The sequence below is a fragment of the Monodelphis domestica genome, chromosome 3 (genome assembly GCF_027887165.1).
Source record: "Monodelphis domestica isolate mMonDom1 chromosome 3, mMonDom1.pri, whole genome shotgun sequence".
In the NCBI taxonomy this organism is placed as follows: Eukaryota; Metazoa; Chordata; class Mammalia; order Didelphimorphia; family Didelphidae; genus Monodelphis; species Monodelphis domestica.
The window spans coordinates 84,844,649-84,858,188 of NC_077229.1; the positions used below are offsets into that span (position 1 = coordinate 84,844,649).

The 13,540-nt window shown below is 39.3% G+C and overlaps 1 protein-coding gene across 1 annotated transcript in view; it reads left to right on the plus strand.

Moving 5' to 3' along the window:
- The first annotated feature begins 1,682 nt into the window (after positions 1-1,682).
- Positions 1,683-13,540, plus strand: part of LOC100013358 (olfactory receptor 7D4) — a 298,110-nt gene continuing 286,252 nt past the window's right edge. The window contains exon 1 of the mRNA XM_001367720.3: positions 1,683-2,176. Coding sequence (XP_001367757.3) covers positions 1,683-2,176 — 494 coding nt within the window. The remainder of the gene's footprint in view (positions 2,177-13,540) is intronic.

The window sequence follows — 13,540 nt, forward strand, 5'->3', positions numbered from 1 at the left end:
GAGTTGCTGGTGTGTCCCTGTTACTGCCCTCCTCTCCTCAGCACCCTCCTGATGCTTCTCCATTGCCTTACTTCCATGCTCTAAGCCTAACTTGGCCCTTGTTCTTGTGCCTTAGCCAGTCAGCTGCAGCACTCTGTGGGGGGATGGGCCGCGGCTTCCTGGAGCTCTGAGAGCTCCTAATGATTTTAGCTTTCCCTGGGTTGAATTTAGTATGCCTTGAGGCAGGGACTTTTTTCATGAGACTCTGATGGAAAGATCCAGCCAGGGGGTTACAAGCCCCCCCCCTCTCTGTTTCCCTGCTGTCTGGGTGCCCCCTTGACTGGGTTAGATTGTTTTCAGGATGTGGCCTTCAGAATAGCAGGCTCCAGAGGCCCTTTTGCCAGCCCTAAGGGTTGCTGTTCTTTCAGAAGACCCTGTTCTCTGAGGGGGAGGGGCCGCGGCTTCCTGGAGCTCTGGGCGAGGGCTCCTGATAAGAGGATTAGCTTTCCCTGGGTTGAATTGAGTGTGCCCTGAGGCAGGGGCCTGAGACTTGGATGGAGGGATCCTGCCAGGGGGTTATAAGCTCCCCCCGTCTCTCTGTTTCCCTGCTGTCTGGGTGCCCCCTCGACTGGGTCAGGTTGTTTTCAGGAAGCAGCCTTCAGAACAGCCAGCCCTGTGGTCCTTTTGCCAGCCCTGGGGGTTACTGTTGTTTCCGAAGTCCCTGTTCTCTGAGGGGGAGGGGCCGCGGCTTCCCAGAGCCCAGGGCGAGGGATCCTGATAAGAAGATTAGCTTTCCCTGGGTTGAACTGAGATTCGAATGGAAGGTTCCAGCCAGGGGGTTACAAGTTCCCCTGTCTCGTTCTGTTTCCCTGCTGTCTTGGTGCCCCCTCGACTGGGTCAGGTTGTTTTCAGGATGTGGCCTTCAGAATAGCCGGCCCTGGGGTCCTTTTGCCAGCCCTGCCAGTTACTGTTGTTTCTGACGACCCTGCTCTCTGAGGGGGTTAAGAGCTCCCCCATCCTTCTCTGTTTCCCTGCTGTCTGGGTGCCCCCTCGACTGGGTCAAGTTGTTTTCAGGATGTGGCCTTCAGAATAGCAGGCCGTGGGGCTCTGAGGTTGCCTCTGCTGCCTCGGACTCAGACTCAGCACTCTGGGTTGGGGGGATGGGTCCTAGGACCTTCCTTCTGCCTACCCCTTAGGTCTGAGTGGTCTCGGGTTCTGGTTTTTTGGGGGGGGCTGTACCTTTTGATCCAGGTCCAGGTCCAGGAGGAGGACTCCGGGGGTCTATGCTGTTGATCGTTTTGAATTTTGGTGCCCTAGGAGCATTCCGTTTGAGATCGGTAAGGAAGGGTTTCAGGAGATCTGAACTTTAGTTTTCTCTAAGCCGCCATCTTGACCGGAAGTAAAGTTTTGATTTCTAAATGGAGTTGGTTCTATTTTAAAGAAGGTTTGAATTTGAAGGAATCTTGGATTTCATTAGGTCCAAATCACCCCTCTTCCATTGAGGCTGAATGAGGAAACAGTGACTTCTCCAAGATCACAAATATAATAAATGATAGCAATAAAAACTGAATCTAGAAATTCTAAATCATAGCCTGGTATTCTTTCATTTCTTATGAAAGAATAATTCTATTTCACATTTTTTCACCATTTCAAAATTTCATATTATGTTTTCACTTTTATTTTCCAGCAGAAAAGCCAGCCCCATGGCACCAGGAAACCAAACAAAATTCACTGAATTTATCCTCCTGGGATTTTCTGAGACACCAGAGCAACAAAGGACCATCTTTGGGTTGTTCTTGGGCATGTACTTGGTCACTGTATTTGGAAACATACTCATAATATTGGCTGTTGGCTCTGATTCTCACCTCCACACCCCCATGTACTTTTTCCTTTCTAACCTGTCCTTTGTAGATCTCTGTGTGGTATCTAGCACGGTACCCAAGATGTTAGTAAGTATCTTGACACAAAACAAGGCCATCTCCTATGCTGGCTGTCTTGCCCAGATGTCCCTATTTATGTTTTTTGGTTGTTTAGACAATTTTCTTCTCACTGCAATGGCCTATGACCGTTTTGTGGCTATCTGTCACCCTCTGCGCTATACATCCATCATGAGTCCTGAGCTGTGCTGCCTGATGGTGCTGCTCTCCTGGATACTAAGTCTTCTCAACACCCTCCTTCACAGTCTGATGGTGACAAGGCTCTCCTTCTGTACAGGCCATGAAATCCAGCACTTCTTTTGTGATCTTGAAAAAGTTCTAAAACTCTCATGTTCTGACACCCTTATCAATTATGTCTTGCTATATGTTATAGCTGGTCTGCTTGGTGTTCTCCCCCTCACAGGGATTCTCTTCTCATACAGTCAGATCTTTTCTTCCATTTTGAAAGTCCCATCTGCTAGGGGTAAGTACAAAGCCTTTTCGACCTGTGGATCTCATCTCTCAGTTGTTTCCTTATTCTATGGCACAGGGCTGGGAGTGTGTTTGAGCTCCTCAGTGACCCAGTCTTCCTGGAAGAGTACAGTTGCCTCAGCAATGTATGCTGTGGTCACCCCCATGTTGAACCCCTTCATCTATTGTCTTAGGAACAAAGATATAAAAGGTGCCCTGTGGAGACTCATTAGCAGAATATCCTCATCTCAGTGATAGAATCTAGTCATGGCAAGGTGGTTGAGGTATTTGTGGGAAAACATTGGAAAGCAAAAACACTAAATTCCTCAGAAAACACGAGTTTCCTACCCTCATGTCTCTCTCTGGACCTACTTACTGTAAGTGAACATGATCTTATTCTTCATGGCTTCTGTTCCTAGATATTCCCCAACATTAATTTTTGTAATAACACCTATGACTTCCTACAAACATCTTCCAGCCAACAATATTGTAGGATACAGAGTGACAAGCCCAGGGTTTTTAGTCTTCTCTCTACCACTTATAAGCTGTATGCATTGGCCATGTCACTTCATGCTTTTGTGCCTTAATATTTTCATTTCCAAAAGAGGAATTGAAAAATCTGCTCTGACTACCTGACATTTATTTTTCTTCATATCAAACAAAATGATGGAAATTAAAATGCAATGTACTAGACAATATAAAATAGTTTTGATTCTATTTGCCAAGATAAATATGGGAATTATATGAACAGAATTACAACATACTTTTAACACAAATAAAGTTACATCTAAGCAATTGGAAAAAAAATTAATTGATTTTGGGTGGGCCGAGCTAATATAATAAAAATGACAATCCTACCTAAATTAATTTGCTTACTCAGTGCCATACCTATCAAACTACCAAGAAACATTTTTACTGAATTAAAAAAAAATAATAAAATTCATCTGGGAGAACAAAAGGTCTAAAATATCAAGGGAGCTAATGAAATAAATGTGGAGGAAGGTAGCCTAGCAGTACCAGATCTTAAATTGTACGGTAAAGCAGAGGACATCAAAACAATATGGTACTGGCTAAGAGACAGAAGAGTGGATCAATGGAATAGACTAGAGGTAAATGACCTCAGCAAGCTAGTGTTTGATAAACCCAAAGACCACAGCTTTTTGGACAAGAACTTACTATTTGACAAAAACTGCTGGGAAAATTGGAAAACGGTCTGGCAAATATTAGGTTTAGATCTGTATCTCATACCCTATGTCCATGGTGATGAATCTATGACAAATGTGCTAGAGGGGGTACTCAAAGCTCTCTCTTGTGGGCCTGCATGCCATCTCCTCAGCACAGAGTTCTTCAGAGTTAATTTCTAGAAAGCCAGAGGATCATGGGGCTGGGCTGAACCTCTCTTCCTCTCCACACATGCCTGAGGATATCACCCACCCCTCTAAAAGCTTCATCATCACTGCACTATACAAGGATAAGGTCTTTTATTGAACTTCTTTCAACTTTTCTTGAACTTGATTGAAAAATGGGTATATGATTTCAACAGAAAGAGTGAAATTACAAGTAAATTAGGGGACCACAGAATAATTTACCTTTCAGATGTATGGAGAAGGGAAGACTTTATAACCAAATAAGAGATAGAGAATATTATAAGATATAAAACGAATAATTTTGATTTTATTACATTAAAAAGGTTTTGTACAAATAAAACCAATGCAACTAAGATTAGAAGGAAAACAACTGGGAAAAGATTCTTATAACAAATTTCTCTGAAAAAGGTCTCATTTCTCAAATATATAAAGAACCAAGTCCAATTTATAAGAACCCAAGTTATTCCCTAATTGATAAATGATCAAAATATATGTATAGGCAATTTTTAGGTGAAGAAATCAAAGTTATCAATAATCATATGAAAAAAATGTTCCCTAAATCTCTCTTGATTTGAAAAATGCACATTAAAATAACTCTGAGGCACTACCTCCCACCTATTAGACTGGCCAATATGACAATAAAGGGAAATGATAAATAATGGAGGGAATGGGGGGAAATTGGGACACCAATGCATTACTGGTGGAGTTGTGAAGTGATCCAACCATTCTATAGGGCAATTTGGAATTATCCCCCAAAAATCTATAAAAGAACGTGTACCTTTTGATCTGGTAAAGCCACTACTAAGTCCATATACCAAAGAGATAAAAAAAATGAGAAAGGACTTGTTTGTATAAAATATTGATAGATACTCTTTATTGTGTTGGCAAAGAATTGGAAAATAAAGGAATGTCTGTCAATTGGGAAATGGCTGAAGAGAATGTAGCATATGATGGTGATGGGAAACTACTGTGCTATAAGGAATGATGAATAGAATGATTTCAGAAAGAGCTGGAAAGACCTATGTGAATGGATGTAGAGTGAAATAAGCAGAACCAGGAGAACATTATACACAATAGCTGCAATATTATGGAACAATCAAATGAGATAGGCTTTGCTACTAATGCAATGATCCAGGAGAATTCTGAGGTATTTATGAAAAAGAATGCTGTCCACATCAAGAGAAAGAACTGTTGGAACAGAATGCAGATGAAAACATTATTTATTACTTGTTTATTTGGGTATATTTTTGGGGTTTGGGGTTTTATAAGATTATTGACTTACAAAAATGAATAATATGGAAATAAAAATAAAATTACTCTAAACAAAAATAAATTAATTAATTAAAATGCTCTGTAAACTTCAAAGTGTTTAATGTCTTTAGTAAAGAAAGATAAAATTAGAGAGAATTTATTTAGGATTTCCTCATTATGAATCATACCTCCAAGAAGCAAAGTCCTAACTCCTCCTTGCCCTAGTAAATGGTCACCAGCAGTTGCTGTTGTAAAAATATGACCTGGTGGCCAACCATCTCATTATGTCACTCTGTACTTTGCTTGGGACCAGAGTTAATGTTTCTTCTTTGACTAGACCTGGAAAAGTTGGAACTCTTAATTAAATAGCCTTGAGTCAACTCCCTTTGACAATGAGGCACTAAATGGATCTATCCGTGGAACATACAATTCCTTTTATTGGGACCATCATTGTTGTTATCATTTTCAAACATAGTCCTTACTATGTCATTCCTCTGCTCTTGAGTAAGGACTTTTTTCTTTTAGCTAGGATATAATTTCATTTTCTTTGTCATTTAATGCCTTAGATGATGTAGATCCAACATATGTTTCTATTCTGATTTCATGTTAATCTCCCAATATACTCTACATTCCAATAAAGTTAATAATTTGTTGTTTCTTCTAATCCCATTCCATTTCTTCCCTCTGTATCTTAACAAAGGCAATCTCCTATGTAAACAAAAGTTGAATCCATCTAACCTCTCATTCTTCGAATTCATTCATGGCTCTCTTAAAGTGTTTTACAATGAAGTCTTTTTCTAATTTCCCCAGTTCCTTGTGCTTCCCCCACCAAAAATTCTGCAACTTATTATCTGAACACATTTTAATACTCTCCTTTCCACTCCTTGAAGGCAGAGACTATTTTATTGTTGGTTTTCTATCTCAAGCACCTAACACAATACTTCATATGCAATTGGAACCTAGTCAATGCTTAAATGTTAGCCCTCTTTTTTCTATGAATCCCCAAATCATAGAAGCATAGAATTGAAAGTGACCTTAGAGGTTCTCCATTACAGCCTCCCTACATCATGAAAGAATTCCTAAAGCGTCCATGATAAAAGAACATAGTGCTCATTCCCATTGTTTGACCACTCAGAGAGTGAGAAAAGTCTTTATCAGATTTAGTCAAAATCTCTCTCCCTGAACCTGCCACTCACTAGTTTTTAGCAGTACCCTCAGAGCTACACAGAAGAATGGAAAAAGCAGGAAGAGGATGTGCTTATAAATTTATCAACAGAGATAGACATGATAAAGTGGTATTATAATGTAGAAAGAAGAATAGTCATTGAAAACTCAGAAGGTCATAGTCTTATCAAAAAGAATGCTCAGAAGCAGCTAATTGGCTTAGTGAATTGAGAGCCAGTTGTAGAGATGGGAGGTCCTGCATTCAAATCTGGCCTTAAACATTTCTTACCTATATGACCTATCATGAGCCCCATTGCCTAGTCCTTACAGCTCTTCTGCCTTGGAAACAATAAACAACATTGATTCTAAGACTGAAGGTAAGGATTTAAAAAAAGAATTATATACACTCATGTCAATTAGTGCAGAAATGAACAAAGTATAGCTAACGATCAAGATCAAATAGAGATAATAAGGCAAGGAGTCAAATTTAACCTCTTAAGTATCACTGATTCAATGAAATGTATGATTGCAATATAGGTTTGAAGGTTAGGAAATAACAGTATAAGTTAAGATGAGATCTCACTCTGTTTCAAGAAGAAATATTCTTGTGAGGAAATCCAGGTATCAGAGTAAAGAAGCAATGTGGAGAGGATTTGAATAAAAACCAGGAGAAACAAAAATTGAAGCAATTTTGTCATTAGATATACTATGGACAGAAAGAAGACTTAGATGAGTTCATGAAATAAATCATAGAGCTGAGATGTTATATAATAAGGTATACTTCAAATGAACTGGAGCTCTCTATTTTCCTTTAAAATAGTGTTTTCTTACATATGAGGAGGAATATTTGGAACAACTATGATGATAAAAGGTCATTAATAAAAAATATATTCAAAATTTTTAAAAGTTAGTGTTTGTTTGGATATCAGCAAGAGCTTTTGATAAAATCTCTCATCCTAGACAGAGATTTTATGAAGGGAGTATTTCCTGAGTAACTTCAGGAACTGGTTTATTTTCCTTGGCATTATATTTATTTGTAGATATCTAAACTCTTTTGGCCAATTTGGAAAATATTTCCCCTTCTGTATTTTAATATCTTCCCTGTGGTTTTTTTTTTCATTTTACCCCCTCAAGATATCTTATATTTCTCCTAATTTCTCACTTTTTGAACTTTTCTACTTTGATGGCAGTTTCACTGGAGGCTATATCTCCAAGTTGTATCAGCCTTTTCCATCCTGGGTAATTTATGGTGCACCTCTCTAGGTCTCTGGCTCAGGTTACTTCTACTGAGTCAGAACTAGACAATATGCATGTTTTTTCCCTTCAAGATTAATGAAATTCTCCATGAGACCTACTCTAATGACCTACTCATGCTTTTGGCCCAAATTTTCTCTGGTCCTCAGGTTTCTGAATTCTGCCATTGTATAGAGGGATGTTGCAGCAAAAAGGACTGCCATACTTTGTTGATATTTCATTTCACAATGTTGCCCCTGCTTGAGAGAATTTCTCATTTAGATTTCCAAGATACTGGCAGTGCTGGGGAATTGGGGTATTGAGTTGAATGTTGAAAGTCCTTGTGACTAATCATCATAGCCCTGCCATTTGTGATCAATGAATGGAGAAAGCACTCAGTCAGCTCATTAGAAATTAGAGGTGAGCTTTCTCTGTGGTTGGTTCATTGAGTTTTTACCTTGTCTGATTTCTTAGTTCCATATATATCACCAGAAGACTCTAATTCAAAGCATTTAACACTACAAGAAGGAAGAAGCAGATCTTTACTGATTTAGAAAAAAAGCCATAACAACATTCATTTGGAAGAATAAAGGATCGAGGATATCCAGGGAAATAATGAAAAAAATACAAAGGAAGGGGCCTTGTAGTCCTAGATATGAAACTATATCATAAAGCAGTGGTCATCAAAACAATTTGGTACTGGCTAAGAGACAGAAAGGAGGATCAGTGGAATAGACTTGGGGTAAGTAACCTCAGCAAGACAGTATATGATAAGTCCAAAGATCCCAGCTTTGGGGACAAAAATCCACTATTTGACAAAAACTGCTGGGAAAATTGGAAGACAGTGTGAGAGAGATTAGGTTTGGATCAACACCTCACACCCTACACCAAGATAAATTCAGAATGGGTGAATGACTTGAACATAAAGAAGAAAACCATAAGTAAATTTGGTGAACACAGAATAATATACATGTCAGACCTTTGGGACGAAAAGATTATAAAACCAAGCAAGACTTAGAAAGAGTCACAAAATGTAAAATAAATAATTTTGACTACATCAAATTAAAAAGTTTTTGTACAAACAAAACCAATGTAACTAAAATCAGAAGGGAAGCAACAAATTGGGAAACAATCTTCATAAAAACCTCTGACAAAAGTTTAATTACTCAAATTTACAAAGAGATAAATCAGTTGTACAAAAAATCAAGCCATTCTCCAATTGATAAATGGGCAAGGGACATGAATAGGCAGTTTTCAGATAAAGAAATCAAAACTATTAATAAGCACATGAAAAATGTTCGAAATCTCTGATAATCAGAGAGATGCAAATGAAAACAACTCTGAGGTATCACCTCACACCTAGCAGATTGGCTAACATGACAGTAATGGAAAGTAATGAATGCTTGAGGGGATGTGGCAAAGTAGGGACACTAATTCATTGCTGGTGGGGTTGTGATTTGATCCAACCCTTCTGGAGGACAATTTGGAACTATGCCCAAAGGGTGATAAAAGACTGTCTGCCCTTTGATCCAGCCATAGCACTGCTGGGTTTGTGCCCCAAAGAGATAATAAGGAAAAAGTCATGTACAAGAATATTCATAGCTGCGCTCTTTGTAGTGGTCAAAAATTGGAAAATGAGGGGATGCCCTTCGATTGGGGAATGGCTGAACAAATTGTGGTATATGTTGATGATGGAATACTATTGTGCTAAAAGGAATAATAAAGTAGAGGAATTCCATGGAGACTGGAACAACCTCCAGGAAGTGATACAGAGTGAGAGGAGCAGAACCAGGAGAACATTGTACACAGAGACTGATACACTGTGGTACAATAGAAAGTAATGGACTTCTCCATTAGTGTCAATGCAATGTCCCTGAACAATCTGCAGGGATCTAGGAAAAAAACACTATCCATGAGCAGAGGACAAACTGTGGGAGTAAAAACACAGAGGAAAAGCAACTGCTTGACTACAGGGGTTGAGGGAATATGACTGAGGAGAGACTCTAAATGAACAGTCTAATGCAAATACCAACAACATAGAAATGGGTTCGAATCAAGAACACATGTGATACCCAGTGGAATCACGTGTCAGCTATGGAAGAGGTGGTGGGAGGGGTGGGAGGAAAAGAAAATGATCTTTGTCTCCAATGAATAATGTTTGGAAATGACCAACTAAAATACTGTTTAAAAAAAATCCCTAGCTGCACTTTTTGTGGTGGCAAAAAAATGGAAAAATGAATGGTTATCGCTTGATTGGGTAATGGCTGAATTAATTGTGCTATATGATGGTGATGGAATACTGTTGTGCTATAAGGATTGATGATCTGGAGGATTTCTATATGAACTGGGAGAACTTCAATGAACTGATGCAGAGTGAAATGAGTAAAACCTTGAGAACACTGAACACAGAAGACTGTGCTACTTGTAGCAATGCAACAAGCCAGGACACTTGTGAAGGTATTATGGGAAAGAATGCTATCCACATTGAAAGAACTATGGGAGCAGAAATGCAAAAGAACATATGATATCACTTATCACACACATATGTATGTATATATATATATATATATATATATATATATGTATGTGATTTGGGGTTTAGGGTTTAAAAGATTGCTCGAGACTTCCTGTCAAGATGGCGGCTTAGAGGCAGTGAAAGTTCAGACCTCTGAAAACCCTTCCTTACCAATCACAAACTGAATGCTCCTAGGACATCAGAATTCAAACTGAACAATAGGACAGACCCGGGGTGCCCTCCTCCTGGACATGGATCAAAAGGTACAAGCCCCCAAAAGCCAGAACCCTAGATCACTTGGATCTAAGGGGTAGGCAGAAGGAAGGTCCCAGGACCCATCCCCCCAACCCAATTTGCTGAGCCCTTGGCAACAGCAGGAAACTCAGAGCCAGCAAAAGGGCCTCAGGGCTGGCTATTCTGAGGGATTCACCTTGAAAGCCCTGAGGTTTCTTTTCTTTCAGAAGGGAAACATAGAGAGAAGGGGGAAGCCTGTAGCCCTCTGGATGGATTCTTCCATATGAGTCTCAAGGGAGGTTCCAGCTTTAGGGCACCAGCTGAACCCAATCCCTTCAGGAGCCCTCAGAGCTTCTGAAAGGACAGAAACCTCAGGGCAGGCAAAGGGGTTGTTCCGAAGGGCTTACCTTGAAAGTAACCTGGGCCAGTCTCTGGTCATTCAACACAGACTGTAGAAGAGGATTTTTTTTTTGGTTTGGGAATCATTTGGCCCACACCAGCTGAACTTAATCCAATCAGGAGCCCTCAGAGCTCAGGGAGGCCATGACCCCTCCCCCCCTTAGAGGGCAGGGTCTTCTGAAAGAAAAGAAACCTCAGGGCTGGCAAGGCACTGAGATACCTTGCAGACAGTGCTGTGCCAGTCGTGTGGAAGAAAGGCAGAGGAGAAGCAACTGGAGGGAACTGAGAGCAGTAACTCCCAAAACACTGGCAGGCAGGGGAGGACAGACCCTGGGCCTCCCCAGGAAGACAGAACAGCTGCAGAGAAAGGACAATCTTCTGGGGCCAAAGCCTTGGACCATCAGACAGATACACAAATAGCCAGTTCTCCCCACTCAGATAGAGATGGCAAACAGCACAGAAAAGCCTCAAAACGCCAAGAAAAACAAGAAGAAGGGGGTGACTTTGGACACATTTGGACACATGGAGCAAAAATACAAAATGCAGAGGAGATAGAAGAGGAAACACAAGCAAATGCTCCGAAACCTTCCAAAGGAAATGGAAACTCTCCACAAACTCTTGAAGAATTTAAATTGGAAATGATGAAAAAGATGGAAGTCTTCTGGCAGGAAAAGTGGGAGATAATGCAAAATGAATTCAACAATTTGAAGCATGAAAAAATGCAACTAGAAAAACAGTTTCACCAAACTGAAAAGGAAAACCAGGCTTTAAAGGTCAGAATCAGGCAACTGGAAGACAATGATCTTGCAAAAGAGCAAGAATTAATAAAGCAAAGCCAAAAGACCAAGAAATTAGAAGAGAACATAAAATAGCTCACTGACAAGGTGATAGACTTGGAAAATAGAGGAAGGAGAAACCATCTGAGAATAATTGGCTTTCCAGAAAATCCAGAAATAAATAATAATCTCGACATTATAATACAAGATATCATCAAAGAAAACTGCCCAGAGATTCTAGAACAAGGGGACAATACAGGCATTGAAAGAGTTCACAGAACACCCTCTACACTAAATCCCCAAAAGACAACTCCCAGGAATGTAATTGCCAAATTCCAAAGCTTTCAAGCAAAAGAAAAAATCTTACAAGAAGCAAAGAAAATGACCATTTAGATATAAAGGAATGCCAATCAGGGTCACACAAGACCTTGCAATTTCCACTCTGAATGACCATAAGGCATGGAACATGATTTTCAGAAAGGCAAGAGAGCTGGTTCTTCAACCAAGAATCAATTATCCATCAAAACTGACTATATATTTCCAGGGAAAAGTTTGGGCATTCAACAAAATAGAAGATTTCCAAGTTTTTGCAAAGAAAACTTTCTGTAGAAAGTTTGATATTGAAAAACTAAGAGCATGGAATACCTGAAAAGGTAAATATGAAGGAAAGAGAAAAGGAGAAAAACATCATCTTTTTAAATTCAAACTCTCTTCTAAAAGAACTACATTTATATCAATTTATATATATATTAATATGTGGGGAACATGTAATGTGTAACTCTCAAAAATTATATGCATCATCAGAGTAATAAGAAGAATCACCCATAGGGAATGTTTGGGGCATCAAGATGATATGGAAAAAGGGGGGGGATAGAAAGGAAAAGGGAGAGGGGAATCATTGATGGTACTAAGATATACTCCATGAAATAGGGGAGGGAGAGGAAAAAAATGAAATAGAATAATCTTTTTCACACAAAGATACACATGGGAAGGGGAAGGGAAGAAAACTCCTATAAGAAGGAGAGGAAGAGAGTTTTTACTTATACCTTACTCTCAGTGAAATGAACTCTGAGAGGGAAGAGCATCCAGATCCATTGGGATCTTGAATTCTACCTTATCCAACAGGGGTAGGGAGAAGGGAAAACCAAAGGGGTAGGGGGGAGGGAACACAAAAAGGGAGGGAAGGAGAGGGGGGATGGGGAGGGAAGAAAAAGGGAGGGGCTAGAAAGGGAAACATATCAAGGGCGGGGTCTAGGGGGACTGATTTAAAGTAAATCACTGGCTTAAAAGGTTATAGCTAAAGAAGAAAGGTCAGAATTATGGGAGGATATCAAAATGCCAGGGAGTCTACAAGTGACAATCATAACTTTGAACGTGAATGGGATGAACTCACCCATGAAATGTAGATGAATAGCAGAATGGAATAGAATCCAAAACCCTACCATATGTTGTCTTCAAGAAACACACATGAGGCGGGTAGATACCCATAAGGTCAGAATTAAAGAATGGAGTAAGACCTTCTGGGTCTTAACTAATAGAAAGAAGACAGGAGTTCCAATCATGATATCTGACAAAGCCAAGGCAAAAATATACATGATTAAAAGGGATAGGGAAGGTAATTATATTTTGTTAAAAGGGACTTTAGATAACAAGGAAATATCACTAATCAACATGCATGCACCAAATAGTATAGCACACAAATTTCTATTGGAGAAACTAGGAGAACTGAAGGAAGAAATAGACAGTAAAACCATATTAGTGGGAGATCTGAACCAACAACTATCAAATTTAGGTAAATCAAATCAAAAAAATAAATAAGAAAGAGGTAAAAGGAGTGAATGAAATCTTAGAAAAATTAGAATTAATAGACATATGGAGAAAAATAAATAGGAATAAAAAGGAATACACCTTCTTCTCAGCACCACATGGCACATTCACAAAGATTGACCATATACTAGTCACAGAAACATGGCATACAAATGCAGAAAAGCAGAAATAATAAATGCAGCCTTTTCAGATCATAAGGCAATAAAAATAACAATCAGTAAGGATATATGGAAAACCAAACCAAAAATTAATTGGAAATTAAATAATATGATACTCCAAAATCAGTTAGAGAACAAATCATAGAAACAATTAATAATTTCATCGAAGATAATGACAATGGTGAGACATCCTTTCAAACATTATGGGATGCAGCCAAAGCAGGAATGAGAGGTAAATTCATATCCCTGA